The sequence below is a fragment of the Homarus americanus genome, unplaced genomic scaffold (assembly GCF_018991925.1).
Source record: "Homarus americanus isolate GMGI-L3 unplaced genomic scaffold, GMGI_Hamer_2.0 scaffold36734, whole genome shotgun sequence".
Taxonomy (NCBI): Eukaryota; Metazoa; Arthropoda; class Malacostraca; order Decapoda; family Nephropidae; genus Homarus; species Homarus americanus.
This window is the reverse complement of record NW_024733126.1, coordinates 9,683,161-9,706,315: the sequence shown is the minus strand read 5'-3', so window position 1 is coordinate 9,706,315 and position 23,155 is coordinate 9,683,161. Positions and strand designations below refer to the sequence as shown.

The 23,155-nt window shown below is 42.8% G+C and overlaps 1 protein-coding gene across 9 annotated transcripts in view; it reads right to left on the bottom strand.

Moving 5' to 3' along the window:
• The window catches only part of LOC121869334 (unc-112-related protein-like), an 85,327-nt gene that overhangs the window by 26,493 nt on the left and 35,679 nt on the right, over positions 1 to 23,155 (bottom strand). For all 9 annotated transcript variants that reach the window (XM_042370631.1, XM_042370630.1, XM_042370633.1 and 6 more), the window contains exons 3-5: positions 2,612 to 2,845; positions 2,033 to 2,265; positions 658 to 842 (exon numbers count right to left, since the gene is read on the bottom strand). In XM_042370631.1, coding sequence (XP_042226565.1) covers positions 658 to 842; positions 2,033 to 2,265; positions 2,612 to 2,845 — 652 coding nt within the window. The remainder of the gene's footprint in view (positions 1 to 657; positions 843 to 2,032; positions 2,266 to 2,611; positions 2,846 to 23,155) is intronic.

The following is a 23,155-nucleotide window of genomic DNA, read 5'->3' as shown; positions in this document are numbered from 1 at the left end:
GAAAATATTGGAAATTCAATTTAGCGGAAATTTAGATTTAACAGAAAGGGGTGGCTCGAACTAGTCCGTTAAAACGAGAAAATACTGTAATGTATTTCATCAGTTGTCAGTTGGTATATACTGTACACGGTGAGTGCTTGAACTATGACTTGTGGAGATGCTCTGCATGTGCATTTCATACATGTCAGAAAATTTGAGTCATGCTACCTTACTTTTGGTTTCTTCACTAGTATTTCCTTTGAACAGATCATTCACTAAAAATATAAAAAAGTTATTTCTTGAGTCCATGTTGCTACCTAATGTGTTGTGGTGACTCACAATTACGATACAGTACTGCACATTGTATTAGTACAGTAGTAGGGTTTACATTGCATGTCAAACCCATCAATGTCTTAAGTCTTTGTGGAGCCACAAAGGAAGCTAACATATGCATTTACAATATTTAAAAAATTATCACAAAATAAATAAAAGGTACGTCATGCAAAATTTAATTCTTACCCTACATATACTGTAATATCTTTTCAAACAATAATTAACATCTTATAATCTTAATGTTTACTGCATTTGTATTTATAAAGACCATGAAATAAGAGTGTGAAATTGAGATAGTGTACTGAACTTATAATGCTGTAAAATAATAAAAATACAGGCACTTACGCTACATTCATACGAGCCCTTTCAAGAAGAGACTTGGGTCGTAGGAGAGAGTTGCGGGCTTGCTCTGATGGATGTAATGGGGAATTTGAGAGAGATGCACTCAAGTCATCGGCCCCATCAATGCTGTCCATGGTGGTGTTCAGACTTCCCACTCCATTGTTACTATTAAACCGCCAAGTACCACCCTACAAATATGCAAATTTCAGAATGTAAAAAAATTTGTATTAAATAAATTCCAGAAAAATTCTGTTCATTAATACAAAACTGAGAGACTTACCTCTATGGCAAAGTAGTATTTGATGAGCCATACTGTAGTATGAAAGAGGTTAGTTCAGTGGTAATCTAAAACCACGTTGATATATGTCTATACTAAAGACAAAATTTAGACAATTTAGATTGCAACAGTTTAATATAAAAGGTGTACACACAAAAAATATACAAAAGTAAAGGAAATGACCAAGACTTGTGTTTGTGACACACATGCCCCCACTGGCACAGATATCAAACTACGTACTTACCGGTATATACCAATCACATATCATAGGATACACCAAAGCCAAATTATTTTCACTGTTCTATGCTGGATCATATTCACTTAATCCTTGTTACAATTTTCTATCAGATGGACATACAAACAAGTTCACATAAATGTGTTCACTGTATACATGAAGAGTAGTGCATCAAAAGAATGTACTCTATTGCACTTCTCTACTACTGTATATACAAAGAATACCGATACCAAAAATTATGATACAAAAAGTAGTACCTGTATACAGTGCCAAAGTGTGTGTGTGTGTGTGTGTAACAAATGAGGGACTCTAACAGGGGTAATGCAGCATATAATAGAAGAGATAGGTGTACCGAGAATTAATGAAATAAGACAATGTACTAAATATGTTCTGCCTGCATCATAAGTTTGAGTAACGATGATATGATGAGGTGTCATGTTGACAGATTTACTCATCCATTGTTATTATGATAAAATTAATACAGAATTAATACAGTGACAATGAATGACCACTTTGAAAGGATAATACTGAATGTTCACTGGGATAGAAAGCAAAATGAAACTCCACTGAGCAAAGACCATACAGAAGCAACCACAGATAAGGAAGCAGTGAGAGACTGCATCCAACATTCTGTACTGAAATGATAAAATGGTAAAAACAAGTACCCGGTAGGGGAAACTGCCTTTATGGGTGAAGTATGTACTTGTGTAATGGCAAGCACTGGGTTGAAAGGAACTACAAACTCTACTATTGTGACTAAATTAAGCAAAAAATAATGCATCCAACTTAAAGAGACTGGGATCCCTCTTACACTATATTTAGATTATACTATTCCCTTTTAATACAATCCTGAGGAGTGATATTACCGGAGAGCTGATGGGTGTTTTGTTGGGTGAATGATGGGATGCTGCAGAACGATCCAGCGAGCCATTACTGGAGTTGTGAGTCTTGTTAGCTATGAATGAGTTCGTGTCAGCTGGTGTACCATTCTTGACTGTAGCACTGCTCTTCTTCTTCATTTGTTTCTCACTGTAATTGTGTTTAAGGTCGTCCACACTCAGGGGCTTACAAAATGACAGTTCCTCTGGGTACCGAATACCTGTTTTACAGAAAAAGCACTCATGAGTTTTCAAGTCTTAGAGGAACAGTGAAGATTTTCTGCAATTACTGTATAAAAAAAACTGAGGAAAAGTTGCACTTATAAAACTATATGATTCAAGTGCTATTCTAAACCTGCATTTCTTAACCGATTTGTCATATTTCACAGAAGAAACTTCAGTGCAACACCAACTCTATTTCTCACACATCACTTAGCAATGTCTAAAGATTTTAAAAGAAAGCTGTTTGCTTATACTGTACTGTATAATCTCCAAACTAATTGAATCATTTAGAAGAAAAGTGAATCAGAATTATTCCTGGGAAATTTTGATAAAAATAGATCTTACCCAGTTGTTTACAGAGCTGAACTACGGAATTGAAAGTCTTCTTTGAGAAGTCAACTCTGAAGTCCATGTAGCGTAGATCAGGTAGCTGGACACGGAGGGTTTTGTGCATGGGTGTAAATTCCAATTGTGCTGCAGCCCCTACCCCATATTGGTCCAGAGTGGAGCGGGTGTGTGTTAGCCACATATTTTTCTTGGGCCACCATAATGCGTGATCTGACCAATCAACAGCAATATCTGAAAATATTAACTTAAGTCAGCATACCGTATTCACATAGTTTGTAGTTATAAATAAACACATATCAGCATGTTCTGAATGTTAAAAATTAGTCATCTAAGCAGTCCAGTAGTACATGATAACATGACAGTGAGGATATATGTACAGTATATGGTAATAACAATGAAATAATGACTAGCTGTCTCACACCAACCAAGATACATAATGTGAGTGGGGATATATTTACTTGACACATGCAATAATTTCACAGAAAAAGTGACGAGTTGTTTCACATAAATTCAGAATGTATATTGACCAAAGAAATACTGTGTTTGTACACACAATCAAAAAAGTATCTTTGGAAGGGTCCAATGAATTTCAAAAGGAACATTGTGACTCCTGTTGTCTCGGCAGGGTTGTTAAAATTCTACATCCACTGTGTCATATTGTCTAACACAAAATGGACAAGTTGACGATTGCAATTAAAAAAAAAAAAAAGCACTTTAGTAAATACAGGGTGATACCAAGGGCGAGAGTCAGCCAGTTGATTTGTGTGCTTTGACAGTCACCTTTGATAAAAAACACTGTTAAAGGAAAGGAAACTGGTGCTTTGCGCCTATGTGTAAGAGCATGGACAGAGCCACACGAGGAAAAATATTTCTCTCAGTACAGAGGGAAATGAAGAGAAGGAAGATATGCTTCTTGAGAGTTTTCCATGTCAGAGCTCTGCTTCTACTGTTGTGAAGATCATTTCAATGTTAGTACAATATCAAGTTAATAGATACAGTACTGTACTCTCATGTCTTTAGTGTAGGTACAGTATAAAGAAATTACAGTTGTTATCTGGTATTATCGCATGTATGTATTTGATTGCTGGGTGCCAAAAAGAGGCATAGAAAGATGAGAACTTTTGACAGTGGAAACTAAAGCTTTCATCACTGATTTCCTTAGTTTTTGAAATCAGGAAAGGACTTGGGATAGACATGGCTAGATTACTTGCTTGGGAGTTGGGACAATCAGAGATAGGCTGGGGATAGCCAGGAACATGCAGGGGTGTCCTAGGGACAGGTTGGGGCCAAATACTTCACCCTTAACTGATACCTTTTGTAGTTAAGGTTTCATTAGGTTAGTGATATTAAATTATGATACCTTCGGTTGTTGCTTCTTATTAACTTTTTGATGTTTCTTTCAACATCCTGCCATGTACGTTATCAAGAGGTGAAAATATCTTAATATTCACCATGTGCATGATTTCCAAGGCTTATCTACAATATTATATTAAAGTACTTGGTACTTGGATGCAATGTTCTTATTTTTAAAAAGTAACTGCCACTCCTGATAACCGATGTAAGAATGATATTTTTCCTCTCACATTTTCTAGAGCAAATTTTAGGTACAGTACATGAACTTGTAATGACTGTTTCTCTTGCAAACAAATCATTATTAGAACCCCGAATCGATACATTTTTTCCAGCTAAAGAAGGATATGGAGAACTATCTCAATTATAATTTTTGTTTTGTATTTCTTCCATACTCCATACATCATACTGATGATTAGAAAAATAGGTTAAGATTCGTTTTAACATCTCTGCCAGTTAATGTTTTGCTATTTGGACTTTAGACATTGGTTATGTTACCTTTCAACATTCTTGGAGAGTCATTATTGGAGATGTTTCCCCAGAACCGTCATTGTATATTTCTTGATTGTGTGTACATCAACATCATTACCACCATCAAGCATCATGCACAAGTTCATAACAATAAAATTAAATAAAGAACCACTGTGTTTATGTACAGGAGTTTACAGTTTTAATGCAGCTCAATTATGAAGGTCAAATTGTTCCACAACATATAAGACAGCATTAATGATTCCCCATACTGTACTTATATTTATCCAACAAAATTAAATGAATATGGGAGAGCAAGCTTACTAATTATCGCTTGAAAAGTCCTCAAACCCTCCTGGAAACACACAACGTGTGTACCTTGATCTTTCCCTGTGACCTTGATCAGTTCAACTGCGTTTTAACTAAATTTAAGAACTTTTCCCATGGGGCTTTATTTACAAAAGCTTGTCAAATTTTCTTTGAAACTGAAGTTGTACGAGTGTAATCAACAGACAGGCAAGTTACCATACAGAATCTTAAATCCAGATTCAGACTGTTATCAGTATGTAAAATATCTGGTATCAACATGTGGGGATTCCTGTGATATTTCTCGAGATATTTTGAGAAAACACAAATGGAAATTAAAAACATTCATTAATAGGTCGCGTCCGTCTCCAATTTCTGCCTTGGACACCATGTCTTGACAAAACACTGCACTCAGCGTAATTTACATGGAGGAGTGAATGACCCCTGGGAGCCAGTACCAGTGACCACAAGAGACCTAACATGGCTCCTTGGATCTTTAACATAATGACACACGATTGGAGGAGGGGAGGAGGGGAGGGATAGGAAGGGGAGGGGAGAACAGGAAGGGGATAGAAACGGTAGGGAGGGGAGGTGGGAAAGTAGGGGGGGAGGGAAGGTAGGGAGGAGGGGTGGGAAGGTGGGAGGGGGGGGAAGGCAGGGGGAGGGGGAAGGCAGGCAGAGGGGAGGGTAGGGAGGGAGGGAAGGGGGAGGGGAGGTGGGAATAGGGGTGGGAAGGTGGGAAGGTAGAGGGGGAAGGTAGGAGGGGGGGAGGTAGGGAGGGGGGTAGGGAAGGAAAGGGCAGGTGGAAAGGTAAGGAGGGAAGGTAGGAGGTAGGAAGGGGTAGGGAGGTGGGAAGGTTGGGGGCAGGGAGGGGTGGAAAGGAGGTGGGAAGGGGTAGGGGGCAGGGGGCAGGAAGGTAGGGAAGGGATAGAAAGGTAAGGAGGGGATAGAAAGGTAAGGAGAGGGATAGAAAGGTAGGGAGGGGAAGGCAGGGAAAGGTGGGGAAGAGGATAGGAAGGGTGGAAGGTAGGGAAGGAGGAGGGACGGTCGGGAAGGAGGTGGGGTAGGAAGTAGGGGGGGTAGAGAGGGAAGGATGGCAAGGAGGGGTAGGAGGAAAGAAAGATGGGAGAGGGTTGAATAGAAGGAAGGAGGGGGGGGGGTAGGGGGAAGAGCACTGATGACGAAATGGGGGGGAAGTGGAGGAAGGGGGACCAAAACGTCGGCAAGGGAGGCAAGGTGGGGGAGAGTGGGTGGGGAGGGGAGGGGTGGGGAAGGGAGTGGTGGGAAGGTGAGCGGGGAATGAGTAGTTAGGGATTAGTGGAAAGGAGAGATTGAGTAGTCAGGTGGGTAGTCAGGGGTGGGCTGAGGGGTGGGGTGAGGGGTGGCTGATGGGGTGGGTTGATGGGGAGGGCGGGTCTAGGAGGAAGAGGGTAGATAGGGGGTGACAGTTAAGTCGAGCAAGATAGGTGGGCGGGTGAGATGGACAGGTGGCACAGGCGGGCGGGGGGGCAAGTGTCAGGCCAGTGTAGAGAGTTTAAAGGGGCACCTTGGTGGAGGGGGCAGAGGGCGGCGCCAAAATGTTGATGCTCGATTTTACTGCTGATGTCAGACCCGACCCTGCTACACCTACACGCTCACACCTACACATATACGCACACACGTACATTCGTGTGTGCACTCTAACACACAGATATGCACAACTAACCTATATATCTATGCGTACTCGTGCACACCTAAACCTAAATGTGTAAAACTAAACCTACATGCACACATATAAACACACAGACTTACAGTATAAGTAAATGTCCACATCTAAACCCACAAATACACAGCCACCTCTACTCACACATACCTCCACCAAGGCTTACACTCACACAAAAACCAAAACACGCACATAACTACACCGTGACCTATTCACACAGTGACCGATTAACATATTCGGGAATTAACGCTCAATATTCAGAATACATAACCGTCGTAGCAGTGAGGGTCGAGGCACACTCGGGTCCTCCTATGTTAATTTACAGGCACAAGATAACGTTACGATAACGGGACATTAACAGGAGCTCATGAAGATTAGAAACCACCACTTTTGAATAAACATCCTAACACTGCCTTAGGGGTTAGGATAGGATAGCAGCAGGGCGTTTAATCCTCAGGTGAAATAGCCAGGGGTCTGTAATCTAATGTGATCTCATTAACAACTAACTTCACCGTAACCTCCAGGTCGATAACGTCCCAGTGTTGGCAGGTTTTAGAGTAACACTGTTTTGGGAATTCAATCTTCTTTACCAGCCCAAGGTTTGCCTTTCCTGACTTGAGTGATAATGTTTCTGTCCCGATTTATTTCCAAGTGGGATTTAACTCTCGCAATTACACGTTCACCCTAGATTTTGTGTTTTTCCTTTTATTAATACAGTACAGGAACGTGTTGTAACATCTTTATATCAAATAATATACTTGAACGAAATGCATCAGAATGGGAGTAGGGGAGATCCACACCAGGTGTAAGTTGGCCTCTTGTACACTCGGTAAAAAAGCATCTCTCAGGAGGGGTACGATGAATTTGGAACTGAACAATCCTGTTGTCTCGCTCGGGTTGGTAGGCGTGATTGTGAGACATTTCCTACCTATTATGGGAGGCCTAATTTAGTTATTTAATTCGAAATATAAAATTAGTTCGTTGCATCATCATTGGTGAATAACAGTAGGGCTCATGAGCCCTTTTCAAAAACCTTCCTTCGTGGTGTCATTTTGTTCCGCACAAGAATTATTGTAAAGATAGCGTTTTTTACCGAGTGTACATCGAGCACAAGGATTCGTCTCCCAATGGTAAGAGAATCCGCCAATCAGACGTGGTCGTCCGGCCAGTGCATACCTATTGTTTGTTTGTTTGTGTGTGTGTGTGTGTGTGTGTGTGTGAGACAACTGGGGATCGGTTTACACCGCGTGCTGCTGCTTAATGAATAGTGAACACTGAGGAGGCCACCATAGATACTTGGTTACAGATGGGCGGGTCCACATACTACCACCACTCCTCGGTACTACCTGGGAATTACCATCTGCTACACCTACTGCCCAATTAACAGAACATACAAAAAAAAATACATACACACTCAAACCATCGCAATTTCGCTATTATAAACACAACCATTACACCCATGGAAAAACTAACACACACACACCTTCAGAAAGAGAGGAAGGAACTGACCCCATCACCACCACCGTTACTCTTCCCACCCATTATGCTACTCTCCCTCTCCCATCGTCCCGCCATCACCACCACTAAAAACAAACAAACCTTTCTTCCATCTGGTTCAGTGAAAAATATTAATAACAAACGAGCAAGTCTCCACAACACATGCAAGTGACTCATAGTGCTAGTGAATAACAGTGTATTTACACCTGGTTTCATGAAGTATGTTACTGAAAAGCAGGTTAAACTCCCATCCCACAAACGTGACTCCTTAACTGTATTTACACCTGGCTTCATAAGGAATATTAATGACACAGGTGTCAGCGCTTCCCGCAGGTAACCAGAGTGGCCACGACCTTGGCGAGGTTTAGTCTATACGCAGACGCCGCAGCTCCCGTTTGTAAACACAAGATGGGGAATCTGTTTACCCTCCGTGTGAGGCAGCTACTCATCTTATGGCTGTACAGTTACTACACCTGCACACATTCATACCTTGGCTATATCTGTCAGATACTGGTTTAACAAGAAATGGAAGATGATACCATTATTACCCCTGTCAGATAAAGGCTCTATCACCTCTGGTCAAAGATAGCCAGATTATTCTAGCATGTTGATCTGATCACAGTTGCAAGATAATAACATCGTCCACAGCTGGAAGGAACTAACACGTCATGATCTCCAAGATAAAACCCATGTGACAGTAAAGGTAAAGTGAAGTAGAGTGAGGTGGTTTTAGTGCCACCATAACAGTGGACGTGTGGGTCTGTGACCTGCTAGCTTATATACCATCATTTACACACACACACACACACACACACACGCGCGCGCGCGCACGACCGTAACAACAATAACAATGAGCTTTAAAAGGGCGCATCACTGATATAATATAAATCTTAATCGTTACAAGTCACCCATGAGGATCTCACCGCCATGTAAGACGTGTCAAGGCACTAATACCAGCCTTGACATCAGCTGACGCGTCAAAACTAACCCTCAACATATTCTCTTGATAACAACACTCACACAACCAATTTGGGCAAGTTTATTCCATTAAGCCAATCATACATTATTCTTCTTCATCTCAGCACTATAGCATTCTTAACCTGCAAAGACAATAACATTATATCAATGTGAATATGAAATACGAGGAACGTTTTCACGCTGGCATGTAATGTCACGGTAGGATTTACAAGCGATTGGCTGGTTCTATAACACTGAGACGCGTCGCAGTCTAAACAAAATGAGACAGACAGATACTATAAACAAAACGCACTTTGTTTCAGCCAATTATAATTCCCACCTCTCCTGAACCATGGGTTTTTTAATGCAACTCGCCTATCAGTGGTCAGCGAAGAAAGCCGTCGTCTGCCTGTACGTGACAAGAGGGGACTGGTCGACATACCCGTGAGCTAGTAATGAAAATATTTGTTTACATGACGCGCACTTTTTATGCTGTACTTGAGACACTTGTTTATAACATAATATAAACAATTCAAATAATGGACACTTAAATAAATGTGATTAAAATTCCCAGACGTTAGGTGCTTGCATAACAGAGGTCCACAACAACACCTTAATGGGCGCGGGGGCCTATAACGAGAATGTGGGCCACCATTATGACGTCACAGCAGATGATTGTTACATACATACAGTATATTCCACCACAGACACACTCCTTTAAGTTTCATATTCATGTATCCAAATGCAATAATTTTTTATAATAACAATGTACATAAAGAATTCCTGCACTTAGCGAATTTAAAAGGCATCCAAGGTAGGCTATACCCGGGCACTACCCTCTGAGAAGTGATCGTTGACTCACGCTATCTCAGATCTGCAATATAATATTTACACTAAAGCGGTAAGGCTAGTACATTGTACACCTTCACAAACCACAAGGCAGAAAGCTCTGCCAACTAAAGCTGACACAGCAGACGTATAAAAGCCACGTTCCACAGGTCAATATAAAAGCACTAACATTTGCACCAGTAAGTTGACTAACATACAGAAGCCTTATTACATCAAAGACATCGTCCTCTACGGTGAACCAGCATACTTGGTGGCCTGAGTATAGTATCATGCTTTACAGTGAATCATATACCTGTTGGGTTAAGGTGGGGCTGAGGAATCCTTGATAAGCGTGGGTAAAGGTCAAGCAATATCGGGTTCACCATTAAAGGCGATACAGCACACCTGAACCTCTGGTAGCTATGTATCAAGTATTACCAGCACTATCCTTCACACCCAATCTTTCAGTGTCTAAAGCACAATCCTAACTATACAGTACATGACATGCTGGTATACGAGGCTCTTATCTACACAAGAACAAACCACTGTAAATCCCCCAAGTTTTTACATACATAAAATAACGTTCGACTTTCGTCAACATTTTGGGTCGCCGATCCCAATCTCAAGAATAAAGGTATAATTGTGCAGGCTCTGGGGGTAAGCCGTCTTGCTAGAACATTTTTCAAAACGTATTCTCTACAGCTGTTTACTTATCTTGAAATTACTTCCTAAATGAATGGGACTTACCTGCCAGCCTCTGGGCAGCAGCCACCACATTCCTTATCTACTTTACACTGACGTAACCAACTGATACGAAAACATTGGCGAAACACTGGTGACTGGCGTAAGAATAGTTTCCTTCCGGTCACCCAAATCATGTTCTATTCCCGGGGCCTTACAACTCATACGGGGTGTGACCCAAGTAATTCTTGTAAAGGTTTAGTATCTCTTCGCTTTTATACGACTCATAGTTTGCTCATCGCGTGTTTATTAAGGTGACAGAGGTATGGTGAGGGGGATGAGCTGCGTGGACCACCTTGCTATATTTAGACATACGTTGTGCAAAATAGACAAATGTATATATAAATAGCTGTTACCGATGACTCGGCACACCGCAGGATCGGCCAAGGCTCCCAGGGAACTCTCCCGGGGAAGGTTAAGTGATCATATCAGAGGTTTAAAGGTGGCAAGATATACAGTATACTGTTTTAGGAACCTGTGTGTGTTCGTGTTCAACGAAGACTTTTATAATGTGCTTTTGGGTAAAAAAGTAATAAATTAAGTGTTGGAGAGCGATGTTAAGTGTCCATTAAGACCTTATGTAACTTTAAAATTAACCAAATTTGGGTGTACATAGAATAAAAGTAAAACCTGTAAAAAAAATATGAGTATGTCAAAGTTTTCACACAATCCGGTTAAATGTCCGGGTTTCAACATAACCGCTAACATTGGTTCAATCTGATTTTCCAATTCGCAAAAAAAAAAAAAAAACAGTATATTGTCCCAGATGTTGCTGCGCAGTTTCATGACCTGATAAAAAAAATCCAATGTGGATGGGCCAGGAAAATAAGGTAACAAACAACCGGTCCACGTTTACCCATACACTTGTTAAGAAACGTAACGCACGAAGGAAAATGCCAAAGAACGCAAAAAAAAGAGGTATGTTTTCATTACGCCGTTCAGTTTCTTTGTATCATGTGTACATCAGAAGTTAATACAAGTTGTATAATGACTTTATGGACATCCTGCACAGTATGTCCAACACATCTGAATTTTTTTATGCTCAAGTTCAGGGATTCCGAGTTAAGAAGACTGATCTTCTAGGCCATCAACACCTTTACACATAGGTTCCAAAACACAGCTTTGTACCATCACCGGACCACTGATAAAACCCCCCAAGAAGATTAATTAATGACTATATTCTCACACACAGGCGTCAGCTCTCATCCCGCAAACTAATATCACCAATTTTCCCACAGATGATCGATCAGTTTTAAGACAAGATATAGTCGCTGAAATCAATCAACGAATATTATCTATACGTCGGAGATAACGTCATTTCTCACATCATGAGTGCCACCACTTTTCAACAACAAAGCATTTTCAGCTGATGTCTCACACGTCATGGTCACACAACATTGGTATTTCCTCAGGCAAGCAGCAACTCCCCTGTGACGTCATTTCCCAGTTTCCAATCACTAGTTATTGCTCGAGGAAGCTGGTATCCTAGACGGAACAGGAAGTTGAACGAGACTAAGATTACAAGACCCGGGTACGTATATATTTCAGCAGGTGACTCGTTTGTTGCACTTGGCAGCATGCAGCGACCATTCTCGGAACCCACAGAGGGGCGTAACTTGGTGAGATTCCGCTTCTGTCGTGGTAGACGCAAGCCTTTAAATTTAGTTATTCCGTGAACAAAAATAGGTTCCAGATGACACACTTACAACAAGAAGGCAGTCATTATTTATCATTACTATGATCCCATCTTGTAAAATAACGTACACTATCAGTTTGTTCTAAGCTGCTGAAAGAATGCCAGTGTAGAATACGTGAGTAATCTCTTTGTAACCTAAATACAATTAGAATGACAAATCAATAATATTTTGCTATGCCCTTGCTGGCTAGCATGTGGTGAAGCAGATAAGATTAGCAAGTAAAATGACTAACCACAAAATATCTTCGGTAAACTGAATGACCTCGTTACATTCACATTCGAGGTAACTTTCAACACTAATACAACACTCTGGTTTTCTTGGGAGTCAGCCATGTATGTCACTACAACGGTGTTATCCGTGGCAGACAATACTACAAGGAGTCCATTCTTCCGCCCTACAGACGATTCATTAATTATATCACGAGTGCGTAACAAAGATCACTTACGGCAACACAGTCGCTCCTCCACGAGACGTAATCAATATCCTGAAATTTATCCGCTAACGCAAGCAAACAATAGTGATGAATGGAGAAAAACACTCCTGCCAATACGTTATAACTTCATTCACAAATATAACGATAATTCTACAAGTATCAACACGTTGTTTTCTTGTCCTGCGTTCAGCAGACGGTGATTCATATCAGCCGATGAATGGATGACACTAGTGTGTTAGCTCACTATATCTTCAACAATCACTCCTCAGTGCTGCCCTTACCATTTGTTTGGGATAATAACACTGTGACGTCATCAGTGAGTCATGATATCTCTTGTGGTATTTTATCGCACAGTGCGGATCATTCACCATCCTACTTTGCGTTGTTTTATTATCCGCCGAGTTCCATAATAAAACTGTTTATGCATCGCACACATTCTAAATGTTTTTTTCTTTGTAGGTGAAGTATCCAAGGTCATCTATGATCTGTTTTGATCGTCACGCCATAAGTGGGCTGTCTGGTATGGTCTGTCCGCTTCTACGTCCGTTTACATTTAAACACAACCGTTTTATCAACACACACGAGATTGGGAAATGAACTAACCTTGGCATCATCCTGACCATGGAGTAGTTTTCTTTTTCTTTTGCCAAAAATCTAAGAGTGAGGCACACGGGGTCAGGGGATGTAAGACGGGGTCGAGAGTATGCAGGTCAAGTGCACCGATATCGTTGTGACGGCACCAGTAACACGAAACTATATATCACATATCATGAGAGCGCACCAACCACGCCCTTCGCGCTACATTATATCAACACAATTAATTTACGTAATGCTTTTATTTATCTTTCACGCAGGGACAGCACCAGATGTAACACAGTAAAACAGAAAACATGTGAGTGAAACCTTCTACAGGAATCAAGGACGATTGAATAGAGACACTGGAAGAAACCAGAGGCTTAAAAAGAGATAATGAGAGGGAGAAAACACGCAGGACCTGGACACAAAAGATTCTTGGTAGAACTAGATGTGACTCAATCAAGGACAGCTACTCCTTTCACTCAGTCTCCTTCCCTTCATCCCTCCCCCACTTACTCCCTCTACCAGTGATACAAACATCAGTAATCTGAGGCAGGTGTTTCATGACTGCGAACCGATCAGGCAATCTAGAAGTAATATTAGGGAGCAATATCACCAGTAACAAGAATATCAAAAGCAGCACGTAGCAGAAACACAAACAACAGAAGCAAGAGGAACAGCAGCACCAATGGCAAGAGGAATACTAGCAGGCGTTAAGTGGGAGATGACCACTCACCAGCAGGAGTACACAGTGGCCTCTAAGGAACACCACAGGCGCCACTACGTAAACTATCACCTGCCAACACTGACTACCTGCCTCCTACCCCCCACCATCCCCACACCCAACTAGACACACACTCACCCACCATCCTAACACATAACCCACCATCCTCACACACTCACCCACCATCCTCACACACTCACCCACCATCCTCACACACTCACCCACCATCCTCACACACTAACCACCATCCTCTCACGCACACACCTCATCCTCACACACCTCCTCCACACACCACCATCCTCACACACTAACCCACCACATCCTCCTCACACACTAACCCACCATCCCACACAACCATCCTCACACACTCCCACCATCCTCACACATTCCTCACACACTCACTCACACATAACCCACTCACACACTTCCTCACAGCCCACCATCCTCACACACCCCCACCATCCTCACACACTAACCATGTAACCACCATCCTCACACACCCCATTCACCCTTATCTACAGTGCACACACAGATAAGCTGAACAAAGTGCACATAGCTGGGAAGAATAACGAGATAATTCTATTAAGGGAATGACTGGCAAACCATCTCTTAATAACACCACCACGCCCACTTACACACACACACACACACGCACACACACACACACACACACACACGAGAGGCGGAATCATAAAACTAATACAGTCAAAGAGTTTTCCCATCACCTACTGAATTTCTATGAAGATCACCTTACAAACACATAATACACTCAACCACACAACAGTAGATACATGAAAGCGTTTAATCACCATTCCTCGTATAGCTAAAGCACAAATATACAATGCCCCCAAAAATATCCTTAAAATTACAACCGTGACTCTTAACTACAATCACTTCATGTCAGTTAAAGAGACAGTATCAATTTTGTTCTTGTGGTGAGTGAACGTATCCAGTTGAAAGTTGATGCCTTTGGGGTGTTATTTTGATACTTTAATCTTATTTTGATACTTTAATCTTATTTTGATACTTTAATCTAAGTCAACCATTGAAGTAGCATCCTCAAAGATCACGTGAAAATTAAGACAACCCAGTTTATTCCACCTGATGATCAAACACTAACGTTAAATGGTGGGGTTAAGTTAGTTAGCTAGGTTAGGTTAGAGCACTATTCACAGGACGAACGTTTGTGAACCCTGGACCAGGTTGGCAGCAGCTGTCATGATCCTACACCCAGGCAAGGTATATCAGCACCACCCTCATTACTTCCCTTCCTCACTGATAGTCTTCTTCCTCTCCATGTACACCACCTGGGGAGAGAGAGGGAGATGGAGGAGAGAGGGAGGAGAAGGTGGGGAGAGGTGGGAAGGGGAGGAGAGGAGGAAGAGGTGGGAAGGGAGGAGGTGGGAAGGGGGATCCAGGAATTGAGAAGGAAGAGAGATGGAGAGGGGGGAGGGAGAAAGGAGAAGGGGAGAAAAGATACAGCGGAAAAAGAAGACAAGTTGTCGTAATTGAGAAAGAAATTGGTTAGAAGACGAACAGCTCGACTTGAGGACAAAATAAGAAAAAAACGCGTAAAAGAGAAGAGGGAATAAAGGAGTGACTAAAGAAATAATCGTAAAAAGAGAGAAAGACAGAAGAGGAAGTAAAAATAGTGGAACAAGGTGGAAACGGATGGACGGGAGAACAGACGGGCGTAACAAACTGATAGGAATGATAGTTAACTTTCAAGACCTCACGGGAGATGTGTGTGTGTGTGTGTGTGTGTGTGTGTGTATGAATCTGAAAAAGGCTTACAGACTAGGGATATGAAGAAGAGAGAACACAAGACGGCAGGGACGAATAAAAAGATGGACGACAAACACTAAAACACATACACACCGGCGGTACTCCTATTGCTCGGCAACCTCCCAGGCCTAAATCCGCCTCCTATTTTGATCTCTACACACCTCCCCTCGCCCAGTCTCCCCGCCCAGTCCTCCCCACCTCCTGGCCCCAGTCCTCTCCCCACCTCCCCTCGCCCCAGTCCTCTCCCCACCTCCACTCGCCCCAAAATAATTACCCAAAGGTCCTCCCAATACCACTGCCGTTTGACAATACTACCAGTAATAATCCTGACTCACTTACCGAAGTTGTATTAGACAAAATCAATATAAAGTGCAAACAGATAAAAAATAAATAAATAAATTCACGTGGATTATTTTTAAGGTTTCCATCATTCAGTTACAGACTTAGAATTACTTCAGCTCCTTTTCTTACTTTACTTTTATGGTGATTTTACCTCAATATGGAATACGTTTACACATAAATGTCAACAACAAACACGGACTTTATGAAGAACATACCGTCAGCCAGCCAACCTTCTCTTTACCCAAACTCGTAAAACATGTAAATCCGTACATATATTACACCGTCCCACCACTTTACTTGAGAGAGAAAAAATGCCCAAATTTCCATTTTTTTTTTTTTTGCTGTGGTGAGGGATGACCACTACAAACACGGATTTTGGGTCGAGAACACAAAACATAAAAAATGGTGACTACTACTGAAGGAGAGTTAAAATAAATAAATAAACAAACACAACCTCCTTTCACGTAAAATCTTCACGGGTGATGGTAACAAGGCTTAGTGAAGGTGATGACATATTAATGTAGCGTGACCTGGCGGGCTGTAGCGGTGGAAGTTAGGGAATTCGTCAAGATTTCTAAGTTAATCCTTTCCCGTAACTTGGGATTACATATATCAAACCAGCTCATTATACGTCACAAAACAGCGACCAAAACATGCATCCACATTGCACTGACAACCTACTGAGCGTAGATGTGTTCTCTTATGCCCAGTTTGGGGTAAAACAGGTGAATATTTGAGTGTAGATCCAGGCAGGTGTACCCAAAAGCGCCTCTGTGTGGTGTGCACGTGTGAAACTTACCGAGGACCGTCTGTACCCTGTACCTGAGGCAGTGACCCGTGGTGAATGGATTAACGGTAACTATGACTGTCAGGCAGTGATGTTAGCAGTGAGTGGCACTGACTATGCTTGGCAGTGTATAGAAGTGACACTAGACCATGAAATTTCTGACAGACACTGTGGCTTTGGCAGTGACTGGCAGTGAGTGTCGTGATACCTGGCAGTGGCTAAGTTTAACCAGTAACTACAAGACCGTCACTGACTGAGCGAGACAGTGACTCTTTAAATAGCAACAAGAGGACGTCCCAAAACCACGACAGAGTAATAAGTATAACTCAGCACCATGACGGGGCACCACGACAGGCTTCACCATACAAACCTAACCTAACCCACTTGTACAAGCACACATCACCAGGCACGTCCACACACCTGCCAGTGCCACGTCTCAGTGAGGGTAGGTGTACATGAGGGCGTGGGTGGGGGCAACGGGGTGGTGTATCATATGATAAAAGATGATTGGGTGTGGGCGTGTCAGGACCGTCTTCGTTACCAGATGGTGGTGAGGGCGGCGGAGGCACAGCTGTAGCCCATCACTCCACCGCCCCCATCCAGGAGCATAACCCCATTCCAAACCCCATGTCGTCAACTGAAAGCATCAATGGCCCTAAAACATCCCCTATCACACCTTAGATTCAGATTTGACCCGCGCCTTCAGATCTGTATCTTTAAAGCACAAGCAGCATAACCTTGACCCCACCACACCCTTGCACCGTGACCCCACACGATCCTCATGCCTCCCAGCACTCACCCCGCTTGATCCACATAATGCAGGGAGCACCACCAAGTCTTGACACCTGAAGGTTTCGGCTACGAGGGGAACTTTGTACTTGACTCCGTGAGATTTAATGAGCCAACAGGGTCTGATAATGACACTCAACATTAAGGTTAACTTATTTTAAAAAATTCTATCCCATCCCGAAGTCCCTTTACCATCTGAAGTTTAATATCCCTTTTGCCTGCCGCGGCCACTATCAACAAACCGCAGCACAGCCACTGACGCTGCTCGCACCCTGACCACACATGACACGAAGACACACATGAAACATACACTCGTGCCTAAGAAAAGACAGCCATTATCGGGACTGTAATTTGCGATAACTGCAGGTGAGGAGAAGTGAAGACACACTTGCAGGTGAGAGGGGGTGAGGGGGAGAAAGCAAGCGAGAAAGCAGGCGGGGAAGGTGAGAGAGGAGAAGCGAGTGGGGAAAAAGTAGGCAGGGAAAGCAGGCGAGGAGAAGCAGGCGGGGGGAGAAGCAGGCGAGGGGAAAGCAGGCGGGGAGAAGCAGGCGAGGGGGGAGAGCAGGCGGGGAGAAGCAGGCGGGAGAAGCAGGTGAGGGGGAGAAGCAGGCGAGGAGATGCAGGCGAGGGGAAGAAGCAGGTGAGGGGGAGAAGCAGGTGAGGGGGAGAAGCAGGCAAGGGGGAGATGCAGGTCGACCACCGTAGCCCCAGGACATGTGAACTTTGTGAAGCAGTTGATTATGCATAACCCGAGTGATGTATCGTGCCTTCCGTGCTTCCTGCTCTCAGTGGCTCTTCCTCGCCATTGTATTTTCTGTGCCTTCACCGTTCTCTCTCTCCTCTCAATTCTACCCCGTATTAACCCCCTTTCTATCTCTCTTTTCTTTCGTCCTCTATCTTTCCCGTGTCTCTCTTTATCACATTCCTCTCTCTCTCTCTCTCTCTCTCTCTCTCTCTCTCTCTCTCTCTCTCTCTCTCTCTCTCTCTCTCTCTCTCTCTCTCTCTCTCTCTCTCTCTCTCTCTCTCTCTCTCTCTCTCTCTCTCTCTCTCTCTCTCTCTCTCTCTCTCTCTCTCTCTCTCTCTCTCTCTCTCTCTCTCTCTCTCTCTCTCTCTCTCTCTCTCTCTCTCTCTCTCTCTCTCTCTCTCTCTCTCTCTCTCTCTCTCTCTCTCTCTCTCTCTCTCTCTCTCTCTCTCTCTCTCTCTCTCTCTCTCTCTCTCTCTCTCTCTCTCTCTCTCTCTCTCTCTCTCTCTCTCTCTCTCTCTCTCTCTCTCTCTCTCTCTCTCTCTCTCCTCTCTCTCTCTCTCTCTCTCTCTCTCTCTCTCTCTCTCTCTCTCTCTCTCTCTCTCTCTCTCTCTCTCTCTCTCTCTCTCTCTCTCTCTCTCTCTCTCTCTCTCTCTCTCTCTCTCTCTCTCTCCTCAACATTCTGATTTAGAGAACACTGACCCTGTGGCTTCCAAGGACAACACGCCCTAAGACTGGCCTACGCAGAACACCAAACAGCAAATCGTCCTGGAGAGTGAGATGTACCTAGTGAGTAATTCATCGAGAGAAAACATTACCGAGTGAGTGATCCTCGAGAGAAAACATTACCTAGTGAGTGATCCTCGAGAGAAAACATTACCGAGTGAGTGATCCTCGAGAGAAAACATTGCCGAGTGAGTGATCCTCGAGAGAAAACATTACCTAGTGAGTGATCCTCGAGAGAAAACATTACCTAGTGAGTGATCCTCGAGAGAAAACATTACCTAGTGAGTGATCCTCGAGAGAAAACATTACCTAGTGAGTGATCCTCGAGAGAAAACATTACCTAGTGAGTGATCCTCGAGAGAAAACATTACCTAGTGAGTGATCCTCGAGAGAAAACATTACCCTGGCGAGTGATCCTCGAGAAAACATTACCGAGTGATGATTCTCGAGAGAAAACATTACCAGTGGTGATCCTCCGGAAAACATTACCGAGTGAGTGATCCTCGAGAGAAAACATTACCTAGTGAGTGATCCTCGAGAGAAAACATTACCGAGTGAGTGATCCTCGAGAGAAAACATTACCGAGTGAGTGATCCTCGAGAGAAAACATTACCGAGTGAGTGATCCTCGAGAGAAAACATTACCTAGTGTGATTGAAGAGAAGCTTTTGTGACCCAGTTGAAATCATGTGAAGAGATTCTCCCCTGAGTGTTATGCAGCCTAAGATGAAGAGAGAGAACAACTCCTCCAGGGAATTGTGGGTTTTCAAGAGGATAAGTGACACTTTTAAACTGAGTAGCACAGTCCTGAGTTGGATATTTTTGCACGCACATCTCTCCTTTTACACACACCTCTCTCTCTCTCTCTCTCTCTCTCTCACACACACCACAATACTCAGCTTGTTTTATTCTGTCTCAGATACTAGCAGTGTTGTTGTTACCCTAGTGTAAACTGTGTCAGATATGGTATCAGATGTCTTCTTACTGTTTTTGAATATATCTCTCTCTCTCTCTCGTATTATTATTGTGTGTGTGTGTGTGTGTGTGTGTGTGTGTTGTTATGTGTTGTCCTGCACGTTGTGTGTACGTGAGGACCTTGGCTTGCGGCCCACCACACGTCCCCCTGATGGACAGTGTTGTATGTTTCTGCCTCACACTACCTCCACCTCACCACCACACCTGCTGCAAGTTTGGCTGTACACCTACCGCCCCCCAGGCAACACGGTCAACACTCTCGTTTCTTATCGTTTACATTTCAGCAAACATCCATCTGTACTCTCACCTCCATCCTCTTATTCATTCGGGTTCCTCCTCCTCCTATACACACACTCTTCCTCTGTTTACTCTCCCTCCCTCAACTCTCTCTTACACTTCACCATCTTCCTAACACTCACCTATACCATCCCTCCCCCTGATCCTACTTTCCCCGAGTTTGCTTTCAATCTATTTTCCCCACCCCCCACACTACAGTCCACACCATCCAGTCATTACTTCAGCACTACAAACTACCATATACTGTACTGTACAAAGGTTATCACATCATCATCATCATCATCACTATATAAATTGTATAAAAAAGCTACAGTACTATTCCATTTTTCGTAAGGTACTCGTGCAATGAACTAATTGAACACTGTCGGATCAAATTCAATATTAAGACATTGAAACGTAAAATGCAATAACCTATTACTGGAAAAGCTTCAGGGAAGATCACTGACAATGTTTAAATCCAATCGGTATGTTCTTTCGGTGTACCTAACCAGCCCAGGCAGACGGGTTACAAAAAATATTCCAGTCTGGGCTAAGGTCTTCTCGACTCCTACGTACTTCTAGTTAAACAAGTCCTATCCCCTAATTTAAGACAAGTTGGCCGTACGAATCTCAAGTGACTGGGGGCTCGGTGCAGGGGCGAGCTGGAGACGGAACTGCAGCCAACGCCAAGTTAAAAACCCGATACGTTACACAAGATGGTGTACATGACGTCAGCAGTTATTACAATACAGTTATAACGTGTGTCCTTCACAGACAATCCCCACCCGCAGAATATAACGCCTCCTTGTTCCACCTCACCCACCACCCAACAAACATTCTTAACAAAGGTGAGTCGTAAACATATGCACCAGAAGGTAGGAATTTGTCCCTATTGACAAGAAAATATTACGTTTCCTGAGTGGCAATAGGGATGACGAGGATAGGCCTCCTAATAGGGTGTACACCAGGGGCGCTGGGGAGGAAGGGGAGATTCCCTAGTTCCTGGTGGTGGCGACAGACCGCGCAGCACCCACCCGCACAGGTTGACGTGCGGTCACAGCCCAACTTCCGGTCAGTGCGCAGCTACAAGTCACGCTTTGCACTTCCCCTTACAACCTCTATTTCCAGTTCCGGAATAATCAAAGATACAACTTGAAACACCCAGAGCTACTAAGACCACCCCCATGCGCTCCTCTCGAATGTAGGAAAAAAATGTCACAGGAAAAAAGGGCACAGAAAAAATGGCAATAGGAAAATATGGCACCGGAAAAAAAAGCATAATCATCAGACTAGGAAAAATGGCACATTAATTTTGATTGACATGTTTTCGCTAAAATTTTAAAACGTTTGTTACTGAAACTTAGAGTTATATCAACGCTATAACATAAAACATGACCTCACGTGAGGTGACCTAACACAATGTACCCACAGAGGACGACCTCACAAAATATGACGGTTGAGGATGACCTGATCACGAGATCTGAGGTTGACGAGTTCCACAACAATTTAAATAATGAGTTACTTAATGCACAAGGGCAGAACATACCATCCAGAAAACTCAGCTCAAACAACAATGACCCCCAAATGGATAAACAATTATTTAAAGAATATTATTGGACAAATGAAGGCTATAGATAAGAGAATAAATCATGGTGAAGTTTACCTCCGAGATTATTGTAAAGTATTGGCCAGTAGGGTTAAGACCGAGATAAGAAAAGCAGAGGAATAATGAACTGAAGGTAACAAGGGAGGCGAAGTCATACCCCCAAGGGATTCTTTCAAATGTATCAAACTAAAACACGAGATATGATCGAAGTGTATAAATGGAAATCAGGGCTCAACAAAGGTGATATAGCAAGTTACCAAACATAAGAACATAGGGAGTCTGCAATAGGCCGGTTGGCCTGTGCATGGCAGCTCCTGTCGAGAGTTACTACCACTCTCTATCATACATTAATCCATCTAGCCTCCTTTTAAAACTTTCCAGCGTTCCAGCACTTACTACAAAGATGCTAAGCTTGTTCCACTCGTCCACCACCCTATTTGTGAACCAGTTCCTTCCTATCTCCCTCCTAAACCTAAACTTATCCAACTTAAATCCGTTGCTCCGAGTCCTATCCTGCTCGGATATTATAAGAACTTTATATATATCCCCTTTATTGATTCCTTTCACCCACTTAAATACTTCTATCATATCTCCCCACACTCTTCGTCTTTCTAGGGAATGCAAGTTTAGTTTCTTTAACCTATCCTCGTCAGCATCATTAATTCGAATCCGCTGGATAGCTTCAAACACAGGCTCGTTAGCTCGTAAGTCCGTTTGTGGTTCGTGAGCTCGAAGTGAAATTTGTTGTGCCATTTTTTCCTAGTATGAAAATTGTGCCATTTTTCCTGTGCCATTTTTTCCGTGTACCGCTCCTCTCACTCCCAGACCTCCATAAAATATCATGGTGTGAAGGTGTGGAACAACTTACCCCCACCCATCCGAGTAAAAACTACGCTCCCTTCCTTTAAATTATCTCTAAAAATATACATTGTCTCAGTATTAATATTTTTGTAATACCTACTTTGTATTCCTGCTTTATTGTACCGCCAAAACCATTATATCAGAAAGTGTCATGTAGACAGACAGAAATTACCAATGTAATTATCATATTTGCCGATAGAACATGATACTGACAGCTTCTGTCCTCTTGTTCCACCTTAATACAACCCTGATTCAAACTCCACTGTAAATTTGTATATACTCTAATAAAAATAAAATAAATAAATAACGAAGTGATAACGTGGTAACATTGTGGTATGTTCTTAATACCACCATGTTACGTGTACTATTCCAGA